Here is a 17,278-nt window from a genome sequence, read left to right on the forward strand (position 1 = left end):
GTTCTTTACCACTAGTGCCACCTCATTACACTTTGAGATACATACTAATACTCCATTTTAAAGAAAATAAGGTAGAGAGAGATTATATACACTAATACACTTTCAGAGCTAAAGATCATTTTTTTTTTTAGAATTTGGTATAAAAGAAAAATTTTAAATCACATTAAAAAAAATAGTGAACCATTTCACACTTCTTTGCTGGAAAGAATGGTCTTCAAAGTTTACTCTGCATCACAGCATTCAAATGTACTCCATTACAAACACAGGGCCCATCATTACCATCTCTGTGCAATGCTGTAGTTTTCTTGCACAATGTTTTAAAACTCATCTATATTAGTTACAAACATTCAAAGGTAAATTTCACATAAAAATCTTAATTCCTAATTTCCAAAAGCAGGAGTAATAATAATAATAGAACCTGTTGACAAAGGGCCTGCACTCCAATATGGTAGCACTTGGCTGCAGGTCAGTAGCAGCTGCCCCTTTAAGTGAAGCAAGATCATGGCATCCGATCCCACCACTTCATGGCAAATAGATGGGGAAACAGTGGAAACAGTGGCTGACTTTACTTTGGGGGGATCCAAAATCACTGCAGATGGTGACTGCAGCCATGAAATTAAAAGACACTTACTCCTTGGAAGGAAAGTTATGGCCAACCTAGACAGCATATTAAAAAGCAGAAATATTACTTTGCCAACAAAGGTCCATCTAGTCAAGGCTATGGTTTTTCCAGTAGTCATGTATGGATGTGAGAGTTGGACTATAAAGAAAGCTGAGTGCCCAAGAATTGATGCTTTTGAACTGTGGTGTTGGAGAAGACTCCTGAGAGTCCCTTGGACTGCAAGGAGATCCAACCAGTCCATCCTGGAGGAGATCAGTCCTGGGTGTTCATTGGAAGGACTGATGTTGAAGCTGAAACTCCATTACTTTGGCCACCTGATGCAAAGAGCCGACTCATTGGAAAAGACCCTGATGCTGGGAAAGATTGACGGCAGGAGGAGAAGGGGACAACAGAGGATGAGATGGCTGGATGGCATCACCGACTCAATGGATATGAGTTTGGGTAAACTCCGGGAGTTGGTGATGGACAGGGAGGCCTGGCATGCTGCAGTTCATGGGGTTGCAAGGAGTTGGACACAACTGAGTGACTGAGATGAACTGAACTGAAGGACTCTTCAGTCTGCCAGAGTTGCCCCTACTCCAAGTAACACTGAACTTGGTCAGTTCACTCATATGTATATTGCATCCTGAGGGCATCTGAGTTTAAGACTCTTAGGCTCTCTAGTTTGAACACGTCTGCTCTAACTACATACCTGAGTTGGTATCACATCTTCATATTGGCCTATATTAAATGCCTGCCTCTAGTATAACTAAAAAGTATATCTATTAAAAAAATTACATCTATTTGAATGAACCCCCCCCAAATTTACAGTTCTTTAAAAGTCTGATTCCTTTCTCACACTCCCTAAACCTCACAATGTTCATTATTTCAAAAGCCAACGGGTTCCCAACCTTGGCAACATATGAGAATCAACTTTATGAAGTTCACACCCAGACCACCTCTGGTCAAGCACACCAGAAGGTTTGGGGGTGGAGCCCAGGCATTCTTATTTTTTCCAGGTTCATGCAAGTGATTCTGCTCCTGTTGAGCACTACTTACTTAAACACTACTGCTATACAGGTATGACTTATAAATCAGTAAGACTGATTTCCACAGGTGAGAATCACTTTCATCACTTTACATAACAACATGACATAAATATTTACGATGCTATCATCTTGTCTGGAGCGCTGCAGTCCACGGGGTTGCAGAGAGTCGGACACGACTGAGTGACTGAACTGAATAGTTTATCCAGGTTTTGACAAAATATCATTTCTTTATTCTAACATCCAAAGTGAAAGGCACATATGACTTAACATCTCTTGACCAAAATTTTTGGTCTGATATTTGCATACTTTTCCAGCAGACCTTCTGGTGTGAGTCCCTGAAAGTGCTAAAGTGAAGCCAACATATAAATGGGAGTTTCCAGCCCTGCTGCTGCTAAGTCACTTCAGTCGTGTCCGACTCTGTGCGACCCCATAGACAGCAGCCCACCAGGCTCCCGTCCCTGGGATTCTCCAGGCAAGAACACTGGAGTGGGTTGCCATTTCCTTCTCTGGTTTCCAGCCCTAGCAGAACACTGAAACATATTAACGTAAATCACACACTGTCAACCACTGTGCTGAGTTGGTGCCAAACTCCAGACATCTAGGGTCAAAAATATTCTATCAAAAGATCTATTTGATAAAGATCTAAAATCTAAACTAGCTATAGATTATATGGGGCCATGAAACACCTGTGTGACACCTGCTGGGAGTCCTGAAGTCTCAGCCCATAGACACACCAGCCTGTCAGATACCCCAGTAAGAGATGAGCTCAAAACAGTCAGAGGCCTAGAAAAGTTCATCTGCAACTTCAGAGGTGATGGTTTTACATAATATATATTTTTGTTTGATACCAGAGGGAACATGGGCATAATTTATGCTTATTATCATGATATTCAATTTGCTTAACAGTAAGCTGTACAAATACATCTCTACAGATTCCCCTGATTTCGCCATTTCTTATATAATTATGGCATGTATTGAGAACCAGGCAGTTAAACTAGCATTTGAGAAACTTTCACTGAATGAGTTTGGCAAGAAAAGAGGGTCTTTCATTTTTAAGCTCAGATACACTCCTGCACCAGCCATCTGAGGTCTGGTGACACAGTAACGTGACCTACAGCGTGCCCTCTCTGTAAATGCCACCAGCGAAATGTCCAGCAGGGAGGGCTGGAAACACACGCCAAGAGGCCAGGGTTCCGGCTCTTAATTCACAATGTTCATACAGCTAGGTCCGGTTAGGTATCATTGGTCCAAACAAACTTTTAAAATAATTCACATGAACATAATGACAGTATTTTAATTTTGAAAATCTAAAGTAAAATAGATGTTTATAAGTGTTAATAGTGTTAAATGGTGTTTGAAAAGAGTCTTCTACTTTCAGATTAAAAGTATCAGTAAAGGAGAGAAAATTAGTTAGTATCTTTAGACAATTCAGTAATTATAATCATTTTAGAACTGCCAAGTTATTGTTTTCATTATTGTTACTGGGATGCTCATGGATCCTCCTAACATTTTCTTAGAAGCCTCAAAACATTTCTGTTTCGACCAAAAGTAGTATCTCCCCAGCCAGCCAAGCAGTTCCCTTTGGAAATGCAGCCATTCTGAACGTTAAGACACTTAGGTACACAAAAGCCTTCTATTAAAATGCAAATATTTTATAAAAAGTCAGTTTATAAAGAGCAAGTACTAAGGGATATGCAGACACCAGAGAGCAAAGCTTGCCCCTCCCTCCCGAGCATTTTTCTGCTGTGTATACTGCGTGCTGGGTTATTTGCCCCTCCCTCCCCTGAGCATTTTCCTGCTGTGTATACTGCGTGCTGGGTTATTTGGTCTCTGTCTTGGTCTGTGTCTTGCATCAAATGGGACTAATACTTAACTTCTAGACAATGCACATAAAGCAGCTAACCAGTGCCTCACTCATGTGGTGCTTAATTCTAGTAGATACTGTTACTACTTTATGTAAATAAGATTGTCAGAACTGTCCAAGTGGATTCAGGATTCATAATCCAGTTCTGTCCAGCTTCAGGAAGTCCCAGCTTCCCCGCCCCCCACCCAGCAACCCCTCCTACCCCACCCCCACCTCCTTTATACTAAACCTCTCAGGCAAGACATGGGAAGGATGCAAGATATACTTTTGTCCTAGCATTGTTTTAGCCCTAGAATGTTCTAGGCAACCAAATATTGTAGGTAAAGCAAACAATGATACAATTAAACTTCACAATATCCTCAACCTGGAAAAAGACTAACCAAGTTCAATATCCAAGTGTAAAAATAAAGAAATGGATTTTCTCTTCCAATTTCCTTACTGTAAATTATCCTAGACTAATTGCATAACTGGTGTTTGTGGGTATCATAAACATATACACATGAACAAATAAACATGTAAGTCCTCACAAATGCACCCCTCCAGAGATGACAGTCTTCAGAAATGTTTTTCACCGCCAAAGTTAGCTTTGAAACTTATTATTTCCATAGTGCGTGAGGCAAAGTACATGGGTGGTTATCATCAAGTATGGTGCACATAATTCTATACGCTCACTGTAGCGACATGAGCCCACACTACAGCACAAAGAAGAAAGGACCAATCATAAAGATGCTATTGTTTATTTTTTAATCTTATCAAAATAAGCATTCTAGTCATATTTCACTATGAAGTTAAGGTAATCAACTAATATGGTAGTATATTTAATTTCCAATTAGAAGGCAGCACTTCTAGGAAGAAATGTCAAATTCACAGCTTGCTACGATGGTGAATTAGATATTCTATTAAAATTGTTTAGAACAGTAATGATTCTCTATCTGGTACCAAGAACCGTATCCAAGTTTTATGGGGCCTGCAGATTTACACTCTGTTTATGAAAAAAATGCAACATTACAAATACAAAATGCTTAGCAAAGTGATTATTTAGATTACAAAGTTAAAACCCCAAATTTTAAACCTGACCTTACCAAAACATCACAAAACCAAGATCCAGAAAAAGAATCCACTATGTGAATCTGAAACACTGCAACACTGCTGTAAATACTTCTTTTGGGCTGCAGACTCTGATTACTTCTCATATGACAATGATTCATATTAACAGCATTTCTATAAAACACAAACCACAAACATGGGTGATCAAAATGTATTTTTAATTATTGATAATTCAGAAAAGTTACTTTCAGCCTCATAGATCCTTTTTAATGCCATATAAATTTTTAGGATTGTTGTCAAATTTGTAAACACCTATTTCTTTCACATGTGAGCCATAAGAATTCAGGGCATTCCACATCTTCTAGTGAATTGTCTAAGTTTAAATATTTTTTGTTTTGATAACACTCAGTAATGTTTGTTGTCACTGATGTGTGTGTGTGTGTGTATGAGTATGTGTGTTCAATTGAAGAAGAAACACAAAATTCTCATTAAAAAACATGGCGCAGTTATGAACATGTATTTGCATTATTGGGTATATTCTTAACAGAAAGAACTTCCATATCAAATATACTTAAATAAGAACTGAATCTTTTACTTACAGTTTTATACATCTAATAAAGGAGAAGAATTTTCCAGACTCGCTTCTGGCTCCAAACCATATTCAAACCATGCTTCCACCAGCAGATGTCATGGTATAGACTCATGCTGCAATACTAACTCATCCCTACCATGTGGACAGACCCCAGGTGAGCTGGAACACTGGATGGCATTCCTGGGTAGTGAGTCTTACCCTAGGAGGCCTAGGAATAACTTAACTACAGAAAACTGTGAGCTGAATAAATACATTCCACTCAACCCAAACTAAAAGTGTCTGCAATTCAAATCTTCCTTAGCTGTATCTCAGAAACACTCTTAACTCCAATGTCACCAAAGCCAAGAAGAAACGTCATAGAAGGGAAGTCAGAGTGGAAAAGGGTAAGTTACCTGCAATTAAAATTTTATGCCTTACAAAAGTTACAAATTATGATGTTATCCATGAATGCATGCCTGTGTACACTGGTATAGGGTCCCCCCAGGCCCTTGGAAAGGTCTAGGTGGGCCCAAGCAATATATGCAGAAATGGTAAAACATGTATTGTACAAGTGAGGGGCCCTGGTGCTTGCAATTCATGAGCTTCACACTGAATCAGTCTCTGTGGTCCCCATTATCGTTCATCATTTATCTCAGTCTATACATGTCTGATTTCTCCAAATAAATTTCAATTCATTGGAAACAGGAAGTACAGTCTTAAGTACTATAGACAGAAAATACTCAAAAATGTATGTGGTAATCCTCACTATCCACAGTGATCTAGAGAATGAACATATTATATACACACATATAAATACACATATGTATAATGTACACATATGTGTGGTGTATATACACATACATGTAAAAACACATGTATCATTTATATATGCATTTGTATAATATTTTACATATACAGCATTTATCTATACATTATGTATATATGTTAATTATATATATGCATAATATCAAAGAAAGAGTGAGTCTTTTCAAGTTAACAACATGGTATCCAGATCATCTAGCTCAGAAGAAAGTCACCATTAGAGCCTGGCAAACAAAGAACAGGGCTTCCTTGAGGAGGCCAATGGGTGAGCCAGGCCATCAAGAGACTTTCAATGCTCTCTGGTCCTGGACAGAGTGTCTGTAGTCTGACCCAAAAGAAGCACTTTGACTCCTGCCAAAGTGGAAAGAAAGTTACTGGGAAGACTTCATTCTTAAAGAGAATATCCATTAATCTGTTCCATGCTTGCATCTGGACTTTAGGAAAAAAAAAAAACAGGTGAAAACTACTGCAAGATTATAGTGCTTAGTGCAGGGGGAAAACATAATTTTCTTTCAACTGATTTAGCATACTAAAGGAAAGTCTTTTTAAAAACAAACTAACTCTGACATTTGCAGTTTGATTTTCAAATTCTAAATAAAACAATGTTTGCTATTCCACACTTTAGCCAGATCAATATGGCTAACAGAACAAATCTATTACCCTGTCGTGAAATGAAATGTATTATATGCAATCCAGCAAGTGGATTCTTCAGTAGTACCCAGGCCATGTCTGCACTCCTAAGATCTGAGGGCAAGGGTAAGGATGTGCTGGGAAGAGAAATTTAAGGACATGTAGCCTCGGAGACAGAGAAGGCAATGGCACCTCACTCCAGTACTCTTGCCTGGAAAATCCCATAGACGCAGGAGCCTGGTAGGCTTCACTCCATGGGGTCCCTCAGAGTCGGACACGACTGAGCGACTTCACTTTCACTCTTCACTTTCATGCATTGGAGAAGGAAATGGCAACCCCTTCCAGTGTTCTTGCCTGGAGAATCCCAGGGACGGGGGAGCCTGGTGGGCTGCCGTCTCTGGGGTCGAAGAGTCGGACACGACTGAAGTGACTTAGCAGCAGCAGCCTGCCAGGCTCCTCTGTCCATGGAATTCTCTAGCCAAAAATACTGCAGTGGGTTGCCATTCCCTTCCTCAGGGGATCTTTCCAACCCAGGGATAGAACCCGGGTCTCCTGATTCTGAGCCACCAGAGAAGCCCAGGGTATGGTTCTTGTCTTTAAGACAAAAACTGGAAGAAAGGGAGGATTTTTAAGGGTTTCAACAGCATTATGTCCTGTCTCTGGGACCTGAATCTAAATCTCAAGGCTTTTGGCTTCCAGACCGTCCTAAGAAAGCCCCTCTCAAGTGTCACCAGCCTTCTCAGTCTGGAGGCTTCTTCCCTGTCATCAACGAAAGAATAGGTTTTTCTGAAAACAGCTGTCAGTTTGCTCTTCTAGAACTGTCAGGGTGGCAGATGTCACCAAAATATATGCACTGTAAAGGAAACTAGTTTCCAAAGAATATGGGAGCTTCTATAGAGTTAGTAGGTGGTAGGCAGAGTTTTCCTCTCTGTACATTTCAGTCACGTATCAGAAAATGGACACTAAAAGAAACAATCAGAAGCTTGTGAAACTTATGAGTCAGTATGTTCCCTAGCAATGTTTTTATAAAGGGTGATTTGACTGTTTTCAGGAGACATGTGGGCAAATGGAAAAGCCACTGAAGACAGTGCTTTGGAGAATGCCATGAAGCATTACAGTGAGGGGTCCCCCACTGTGTGGTCTGTGCACACACAAGCACGTAAAAATTCCCCCAACTATCTACCTGGGATCTTCTGGTGAACCATAGGAGGGTATAACAGGGCATCTTGCCACCAAGCTACAGGGTGCAGGCAAAGAACAGGGCAGGCAGTGACAAGCCTTTCATTCATTCATTTATTCATTCAGTCATTCCTTCTCCCCACAGGAAAGGCCCTCGTGGGAATGTACCCACAGGCCCAGGCACAGTGCCTCTTTCTAGTCTTGCATTTTTTTCAAATAAGTGCAGGCCACAAGGAAAGGCCACGTTAGAAGCCGCTGGCCTTGACACCACTTCCCAGTCCACAGCGGCAACTTTTGCCAGCATCTAAAGTACCTCTGGCCACACAGAAGCACAAATGGCCAGAGGCCGAAACCCCAATGCTGGACTGTGGAAGGATGTCCCATTTCCCATTCTCAATCTGTCCTAGGATGAGTCTAGTGATTTTACATAGTTGTAGGTAGACACAACCCACGTCCTACTAAACTCTAATGCACACCTTCATAGATTTCCAACATACTTATTTGGCAAACACACAAAATGGCAAGAAACTGGATGACGTATATAATCGAATACTACTTAAGAAAGTGAGTACTTTACACAAATTAGCTCATGTAATCCTCATCAGCTACTCCCTGGGGTAGATGCTTTTACTACCTTCATTAGACAGCAGAGGAAACTGAAGCTCAGTGTGGTAGTCATTTGTTCACAGTCAAATGGCTGGTAAGTGGCAGAGGACCATATTCAAAACCAAGTAAGCTGGGTTCACTATGGGGCCCTCATATAATCTTCATCTCAAGGGTTCAGAGTTACTTTGTAAAGGAGGAAACAAGCTACTTTGGTCTGGAGGGGCAGTAGGGCCAGTATGCTCTAGTTCTTCACCTGTATGGCAGCTTGGCACAAGGCCAGCTCTGCATACCTGTCTGATATTCAGCTTTCTGCTCATATTTACCAGTCATGGAAATTTAGGCAAATTAAGTAATTTTTCTATGTCTCAGTTTGTTCACCTATAAAACAGGGATAAGGGCTTGCTGCTTATCATACACTGATCTATTTAATATACAACAGTGCTGCTTTAAGAGAATGCAAATTTTTACCAAACTGTCCTAGGAGTCAAATTCTACATTGTTGATAATAACTACCTTATTTTTCTTTCCAGAGATTTTGATATTTATTAATTAGATGGTCTATGAATCTATCCTATGAAATGAAGCAGCATGCATTTATTACCCAGGTTTTGGAGATGAGGAAACTAACAAGTAGAAACTCACAACAAGAAACCTGCTGACATTCAGGGTCCAGATCCACCAAGTCATAGCTACGGCAAGCCACTATAGTCAATGATAACCCATCTCCTTATGGAGCCCCAACAGGAAAATCCCAATCAACAATGGCAAAGCTGAAGTTCCTAACATCTGGAGAAGGTTCTGAATAACCTGCTAGTTTAGTACTATCACAAGAGTAACTGAAGCCAGGAAAATCCGTGTTTCACTTTAAGGTATGCAGGCTACCTGGGGGCATTTGCACTGTCTGTTTCCTCTGCCTGGACATCCGTGGTCCTTGGTTGGCCTCATAGCTAACTCCTTCACTTCTGTGAAGATTTTGAATCACCTATCAGCTTCACAGTAAGGCCTATCCTGACCAACCAATTAAAATTCCACATTTCATCTCCCAACCCACTTTAGCCTGCTGTAACAGGACTCTTTCCATACCACTAACCAGGATACTACATAATTTACATTTTATGCTGACTATTTATTGTCTATCTCCCACCACTAGGACACAAATTCCCCAAAGGTTGGGAAATTTGTTCACCAAAATATACCAAGCGCCTAGAACTATACCTATTGCAAATCAGGTGCTTGATATATATTAATACATAAATAAAAAATGCAGAGGTACTTTTACAAATGTACCAAATAATCACATCTAGTAAGAATGATTTCTTTCTGAGACCAAAAGCCAAAAGACTCCACAGCACTGGGGCACTGGGATGCACAGACCAAGCGAAGTCCCATGAGTCTGTGACAAGACCTTCAATGCCATATTTAGTGCTCTTGGTGTTTCTATGATTTCTAGTTATCAACTCATCTTCACCTACGTAGGATGTGCGTGTCAAGAGTGTTTTTACAAACTCAAGTATCTACTTACAGTAAGAAGCAAACAAATCTTGATCAGCTTTTTTCATCTCCAGGAAACAGAGCCAAGGTATGAATGAATTAATAGCGAAGCTGACATAGAAACACTTCACAGTTGCAGGGCAGTGAAATTTCTAGGCAATTTAAGTTGGGAGAAGGGTTTTAGTTGGCGTATTCAGCTTGTACATGGAGACAGGTGCTCCAGGACTAGACCAGCAATGAAACACAAGGAAGACAACAGGACCTCAGGTGAGGAATTCCTCTAGGAGGAAGGAGGAAAAACCGAGGAAGGGGAAATTACACTTTCTTCAGCCCTACAGCCCCAAATCCTTGCTAACAAGGTTAACTGGTTAACAAAAAGAGTTGAGTGTTTATCTGTAACAGCTACTTTCAACTTAATGCACTTAATCTGAACTAAACAATACAGTTATTATGAAAACTATGGGCCTTGTACACTAAAGGCCTTGAAAAATCTCTCATGCAAGAAATATGCCATATTCCCATCCATAAACCTTCATCTCATTACTATTTAAGGATTCTGACTAGTGGTTAAACAGCAGTAACTCAGAAAGGTCCTCAAGATGGACCTGTCATTAGGCACACCTCTAATGCTCCTGTGATTTCTAAATAACATGCATCTTAAAAAAATTACAGGTAATACTATATCTTTTGATAATCTTTTCATGCATCTTTTTACTGCAGCCACTTGATGACAAGAATATAGAACTGGTAAATCAGTCATTAAAAATAACAATCTCTCTCCAAAAATATATAGACAACCACAAACAATAAATTCCACTTAAAAATACCTGTAGTATAGAACTTTCACCAAATGCTTTGTCTGATATATTTTCACTCATGTCTCTTCATTGAACATGTATTTATATGATACTGCCTACTAAAACCAGATTGTTTTTATTCTTCTTGAAATCAGTTCCTACTTCTTTTTGCATATGGGGCTGTCTTTCAAAGTGAGGGGCTTCTCCTCACTTTAAGGTACAGAATAGTTTCAGCTGGTTTCTTCACCCAAGGAATTTTAAGTGTTTGTTTAACATTTACTTTCCATAAAGTTTTCTGGTTTCAAACTAATTTCAAAGTATAGTAATTGTTAGCAGTGCCCCAAAATTCACTTAAGCTATTGTTGTACATTTAACTGTTCAATATTTTCACAAAGAAAAATACTAGCCCTTTGGAAGTGACCATTACTTAAAATTTAAATTTATAAAATTTATAGAATCTTAAAACCCTCTTTAAAATGTTTGCACAGCACTAAAGACAATCTCTGCAAACTTAACTGGTGATTCACCAAGAGTTAGTTTCAAAATTATCTGATTACAAACTTAAACCCTCAAATAGTTAACTGTCTTTAACACACTTTAATAAATATAATTTATATTTCCTTTTAACTAGCTAGTCCAAGCAGGCAGGCAATGTGGAGAAATTATTACTTATAGTTTATTCTAAAATAAAATTGCTAGTGAGTGAATGGGATATGCAAATGACATCCCTCCCAAGGTTAGGAAATGTTATTTATATATTTACATTATATATATATATAAAACTTTCTACTTATCATTGAATGTAAGAGAAGAGACTTGAACTAATAAAACTTCTACTGTAGCTTTGTATTATGGGACTTTAAGTATTATTTTAAACTACTCATCATGAAAAATCTGATTTATTCCTTAAGCACCTTGAGTTATGCCTATCCAATCATGATGATGAATCAGCAAATATGCTACTCCATTAAACTCCTGCTTTTAAGACCACCAAAACTTGCTTAGCTTTTCTGTCACACCTTTATCAGAGGAGATAGCGAAAGCTATTACACGGATGTTTTAGAACTTTGTAAGTTTCAAAACCTGGACAATTACTCATCCAGATTATCTTTTGAAAGACGTTCTACAGACGTTTTCTATGAGTATTTCCCATTCTGGACGTCCCATCATATACCCATTCTCAAGCAGCATTCAAGGCTGTTAAGCACGCACTGTGTGCACAGAAAGCATTATACTCAGAGAAGGAGCATAAGGCTCGGCCTCATTTTATTCGTGTATAAATAGACAGCAGTAGTGATTTATTCTCTCAACTTTGTAGAAACGTGAGCAGCATCGACATGGGTGAATCCACAGCGTTCACTGGGAAATGATTTTCTGGGGGCAATTCACAGGTTCTCTGGATTAGACAGCCCCGTTAGGGCACCACGCGGTCCACATAGAACAACTCGTGGGCGCCGGCCACACCTTCCGCAGGTGGATGGATCGGCCGAGCCACACGAACCCGACTCATCTCTCCTCGGAGGGGCTCCGGATAGGAGCGTGTAAATGTGTGCAAGCTCTTGTGCGAATTAAAGACTTGTTGAAAGGCCTCGGGGTCTTGGGAAGGAAGAGAAAGTCGCAGCCCCGCAGGGCGCCCCCTCCCCCGCAGCCACGAAGTCCCCCGCGCCCCGGGCGCTGCGCAGGCCGCCGCTACGGATCCTCTGCGCAGCCGACGCACCTCGGGCCTAGCACCATTTGAAAGGCAAATCTCAGAGCCGGGGCGCATTTAAATGCCCGACCCCCGGTCCCCGGGGGATGGCTCTCCTGCAGACGCAGCCGCAGGGGCCTCCGGGGCGGCGCGGCCCTGGGCACTGGGCGCGGCCCGCGGGCGCACCCGGGACCTCTGCCCGCAGCGCCCGGGCATCCGCGCCAGGCCCGGGCAGAAGCGGGCGCCCCCAGGCCAGAGAGCCCTGCCGCCGCCGTGGAGAGGGAGAGCGCCGGTCCTCCGCCAGCGGCCTCGGCTCCGGGCCCCCTCCCGGCGCACCACACCTAGCAACCGGCGCTGACAGGACGCAGTGGCGGCGGCGGCGGGAGGAGGAAGCGGAATGGCTGCCGCGGTGGAGCCACCCCCGCCCCCCCGCTCCCACCTCCCAGCGGCTGCAGCCGCCGCCGAGCCCTGACAGCTCGAGCCCGGGCGGAAGCGGCGGGCGGCGTGCAGCTCCCGCCCCCCGCCGCCCCTGGCCGCTCCGACCACCAGGGCCAACTAACTCCGCGCCCCTGCCCAGCGCCGGCCGGCCGGCCGCCTAGCCGGCCCCACCGCGCCCTCCGCCCGGCGCCCCCTCCCCCGGCGCCCGGCCCCGCCGCCGCATCTCCCCGCCGCCGAGTCCCTCCTCCCGCCGCCCCCGCCGCAGCGCAGCCCCACTCCCAACCACTTCGCCGCCGGCGCGCACGCCCCGCGGAATCCCCCAGCCCGCCCGCCGCACCTCGGGGCGCCCGCCCCCTCCCCCACCCTGCTCCCCGCCCCCCCACACCCCACCGGCACCTCGCGCCTCCGCATCCCGCCACCCCCATGCCCTGGGCTCGAACACACCCTCCCCGCCCCGCCGCCGCCTTCCTCGCTCCTAACCAGCCCTGGCCATTCTGGGGTTCTCGCCCGGGCAGGAGTTTCCGCACGCCGGGCACCCCCGCCCACCCCGGGCCATTTACCGATGTGGTTGTCCTCGATGTGCTCGATGAGGTCGGCCAGGGTGGGGAAGTGGAGTCCGCAGCCCCCGAACCGGCAGGTATTGGAGAAGAAGGAGGCGGCGGCGATGCCTGTCATGGTGCTACATCGAGAGCCCCCCTGGTGTCGGCTCAGCGAGCGCCGGGCAGGCGGGCGGAGGGAGGGAGGGAGGCAGGGTGGGGTGAGGAGAGGAGGGGCTGGGGGAGGGGGAGAGAGGCGGGGTGAGGGGAGCGGAGAGGACGGGACAGAGGGAGAGGGGGCGAGAGCGATGGAAGGATTGCGAGAAGAGACCGGGAGGCAGAGGGGAGGCGGCGGCGGCGTTGGGAGCGGCGGGGGGAGGGTGGGGGTGGGGGTGAAGCCGCCGCAGCTGGGAGGAGGGACCAGGGCGCGCGGCAACAGCTGTGCGGCCCCAACCTCCGCCCCTGGACTGAGGCCTCACCTGGGAGCGCCTGCCACCAACTTTATCTCACTCGGCCTTCCCTTCACAGTTGGTAATACATGCAATCAGTTTGGAGCCTCCTTGGTTATGTATATTACATTCCTGGTATATATACATCCATTAATTACACTTACATCCCTTCAATGAGAACTTGGGGAGTTACCCAGGCCCCTGTCGGGGACATTTGTTTGCACCTGGCCACCTGCTAGGTTTGATACTGACATTCACAAAGGATCCCGGAAAGGTAATTGTGTGCACCTTACTCTTTAAACCTTAAAAAAAAAAAAAAAAAAAAAAAAAAGCCCATTTTCTCTGGAGGATTGTACTAATTGATTTTAATGAAGTTTCCCTCTAGGCCAGAAGAAAATCTTAGCTTTATTTAAATTTCAAAATAGAGTGCTTGATTGTCAAGTGCATTTGCCTGTGTTTTACAAGTGTACCACGTTTGTAATATTCCCTGCTCCTTTTGGGAAAACAAAAACTAAAATAATTTCATTTCCCCAAATTACAATACCCCACTGCCCCAACGCAGATCTGCAAATTAACCCATGTGGCTTCTTGGGAGCAAAATTATCATAGCAGAAAGGATACCAGATTGGTTAAGGCTAAAAGGAGTAGAAAGAGAATCAAGGGACATATTTTCACCTAAAAGGGAAGAGATTCTTCCAATCAGTCTAGATTACACCATTCTGTGAGTATTTAAACCATAATGTGGACCAGTTAAGCACTTAAAGTTGGATCAGGTAGTTATCTGAAACCTCATTTTGCTAAGAATCAATTACCTCCTTGTCTCCACAATATTACTGATATTTTTACCTTTAAATCTGTTTTCTGATAGTGGTTTTACAGGTGCCTACATATTATCAGCAGTTTATGATCTTACAGTGCATTTTTTCATTATGGAAGTATACTGAATTTAGTATTTTTCTATAAGACAAATTTCACTTATGCTCTGTTGCAGATACACAGAGAAATAGTATTCCCCTCTCCATAAAATAAACTATATTCATTTCTACTGTTTTTTCTAGTAGGATTCTTGATTCTTTTCATTTGAAAATTTAGAAGAAAGGCGCCACAAAACGTTTTACAATCTGAGAGTCACAGTGATTGAGGGTGATGAGTGCCCTCACCCTTGGCATTTCCTCTTTTCTGGCCCCTCTCTTCTTGTCTGCCAGCTCACAGGGTAACAAACTTTTGTTGAGATGAGAGTTGGGTTGAATGAGGTTGGGGCAGTTATGTGGTTAAAGTTCAGTTTGGTGCCAAGAATGATTTCCTGGGCCCACTTGGGGGTGGAGACAGGGCCCGGGTGGGCCTGATAACGAGCCAGGGACCCAGTTGGCGGGAGACTGGAGCAAGGGCCAGACAAGGGTCTAAAGAGCAGAATTAGAATTTTGGCAGCTGTGCAGTGCATTCAGCTGCCCAATCTGGGAAGGCCTTTAGCTACAGCAGGCAGAATACACACCACACCAAGTACCACCAACAGGGCAATGCAATGCAAATCCTTCAACCAAAGCAATGCCAAAACAGCTTCCCTCTAGAGATGAGTGTTTGGTACCCCCACCATGAGACAGCATTTAGGAAGCACTGAGAACTTTGGAGAAGTAGCATCTTTGTCCTCTGGAGGAAAAACTGTCCATGTGGAATTATTAACTCTAGAGAGAGTGTGGAGAGGCACAGAGGTAGTTCAGACAAGAGACCTCACAGACAGAAAGTGCCAGAAATGTGCGGGTAAAAGATGAAGTAAGGAGACTGGGTTTCATGAATGTTTAAGTCTCCACTGTTTGAGTATTCCTAAAATAAAAACTTCATACGCCAAATTTAATAAATAGAGTTTTTAAAATGGAACAAGCCAAAATAACCTATAAAACGAATAAAAATGTTAATTTTTAAGATTAAAATTTTTTCTTTATCTATGGCAATCATTAATATTTTGTAAGGACTCAGTTTATTTTGCAAAAAATAACCTACCCTAATTCTTCATGTATGAATTGAAGCTCTGCTTTTGTAACATACTGCCCATTCTATTTTTTTAAAATCTGCACACTCTAGGCATTTCTGGCCTTCGTAGTAGATACATAATCATAGTCTTTTAGATCTGGAAGATGCTCTGGCCAGCAGACTCACTGATTTTGCAGATGTGATAAACTGAGGTCAGAGGCGTAGAGTGAATTCTTTCCAAATACACACAGCCAACTTTCCTCTCTGTGTTCTTAATGCATTCAGTTAAGGCATCAATAAACAATTGAAAGACAAAGATATGGTAATACAGACAAACTTTTTAAAAAATGCCTTACCATGGCATGCTCACACTTATGTATTAGTTTGGCCAAAAAGTTCATTCAGTTAATGATTACATTAACTGAAATCATCAACTTGGTGAAAATGAAAGTTCTTGGTGAAAATGAAAACTGCATCTTTTGTTTTTACTGAAAAACAACAGACTTTTTGGCCAATCCAGTATTAAGATTTATAAAAATGTTTGTTTCAAGGGTGTCCTTTCATATAAAGTCAGCCTAAAGGTAGAAGAATATATAGAACAAACATTTCAACCTGTTGGGTCCCAGAGAAGATGATGGCTGATACTTACAAAAAATATTTGTCTACCTGATTTGAGTAGTGAAGATAGTCAAATGAAAGGGACAGTGAGAGAACTGAGGAGGCAGACAGAGATGATGGTGATTGCAGACTAGAAGTGCTCTCTGGCTTAAGATCCGTTTCTCAGAAACCATTTGCCTCTCCCCAGATCTCTGTGCCTTCTGAAGTGAAGGCCCACACAAAATGCAGGCATAAAGTGGCCCCATAGCATGGTGCTTAGCATTACAAATGCTTTGGGATCCAGTAGCAGTCTCCAAAATCCAGCATGGCCATTGCCCACGGGATGGGGGCAGCTGCCAAGAAGGTGTGAATCCGTTGGTCTAACGGAGCCAGCCAAAGCCACCAAAGGATTAGGTTAATTTAGGGGTACACTGATCATCAGAAGTGTGCACTTCCTGTGTCCTGCATGGACATCTGTTAGCACTACAAGAGTATGTCTATGAGCATTAGATCCTATTAACTATCCGTACTGCCTTCAGCTCTTAAGTTTTCTGTATCATTCTTCAAAGTTCCACTTAAGGAGCTTTTCAGGTTTACTGGATGTAAACCGGCCCGTAAGGCCTTGAGACACTCCCATTACTGCCAGCACTATGTAGACTGAGTAGATCATGTACCCAGGTAGGTCTTCTTCAGCTCATGCCAGTGTGACCACTTCTAAGAATGAATGATGCTCTCCGAAGACCCAGGCTTCCAGTTCTGCCAACAACCACCTTTGCTTCAACAGGATGTTTTCTTGAGGTTCCCACCTTCTTCCAGGGAGGACAATGTCTATTCCAGCTTTTCCTGTTTAATATGCATGCAACCAAGTTTTCAGGTTCTTCGTACTGCTTGTGTTCCAGCTCAGAAATGAATCAGTTTTATTTGCTTTTTTGGTGATTAATTCCCA

At 43.1% G+C, this 17,278-nt stretch overlaps 1 protein-coding gene across 1 annotated transcript in view; it reads right to left on the minus strand.

Annotated features, from left to right (window-relative positions):
• JAZF1 (JAZF zinc finger 1) overlaps positions 1 to 13,655 on the minus strand; it is a 330,823-nt gene extending 317,168 nt beyond the window's left edge. Inside the window, exon 1 of the mRNA XM_005891431.3 lies at positions 13,343 to 13,655. Within this exon, the coding sequence (XP_005891493.1) occupies positions 13,343 to 13,457 (115 nt within the window). The 5' untranslated portion in view covers positions 13,458 to 13,655. The remainder of the gene's footprint in view (positions 1 to 13,342) is intronic.
• Positions 13,656 to 17,278: the final 3,623 nt, after the last annotated feature.

This window comes from Bos mutus, chromosome 4 (genome assembly GCF_027580195.1).
Source record: "Bos mutus isolate GX-2022 chromosome 4, NWIPB_WYAK_1.1, whole genome shotgun sequence".
NCBI classification, from domain to species: Eukaryota; Metazoa; Chordata; class Mammalia; order Artiodactyla; family Bovidae; genus Bos; species Bos mutus.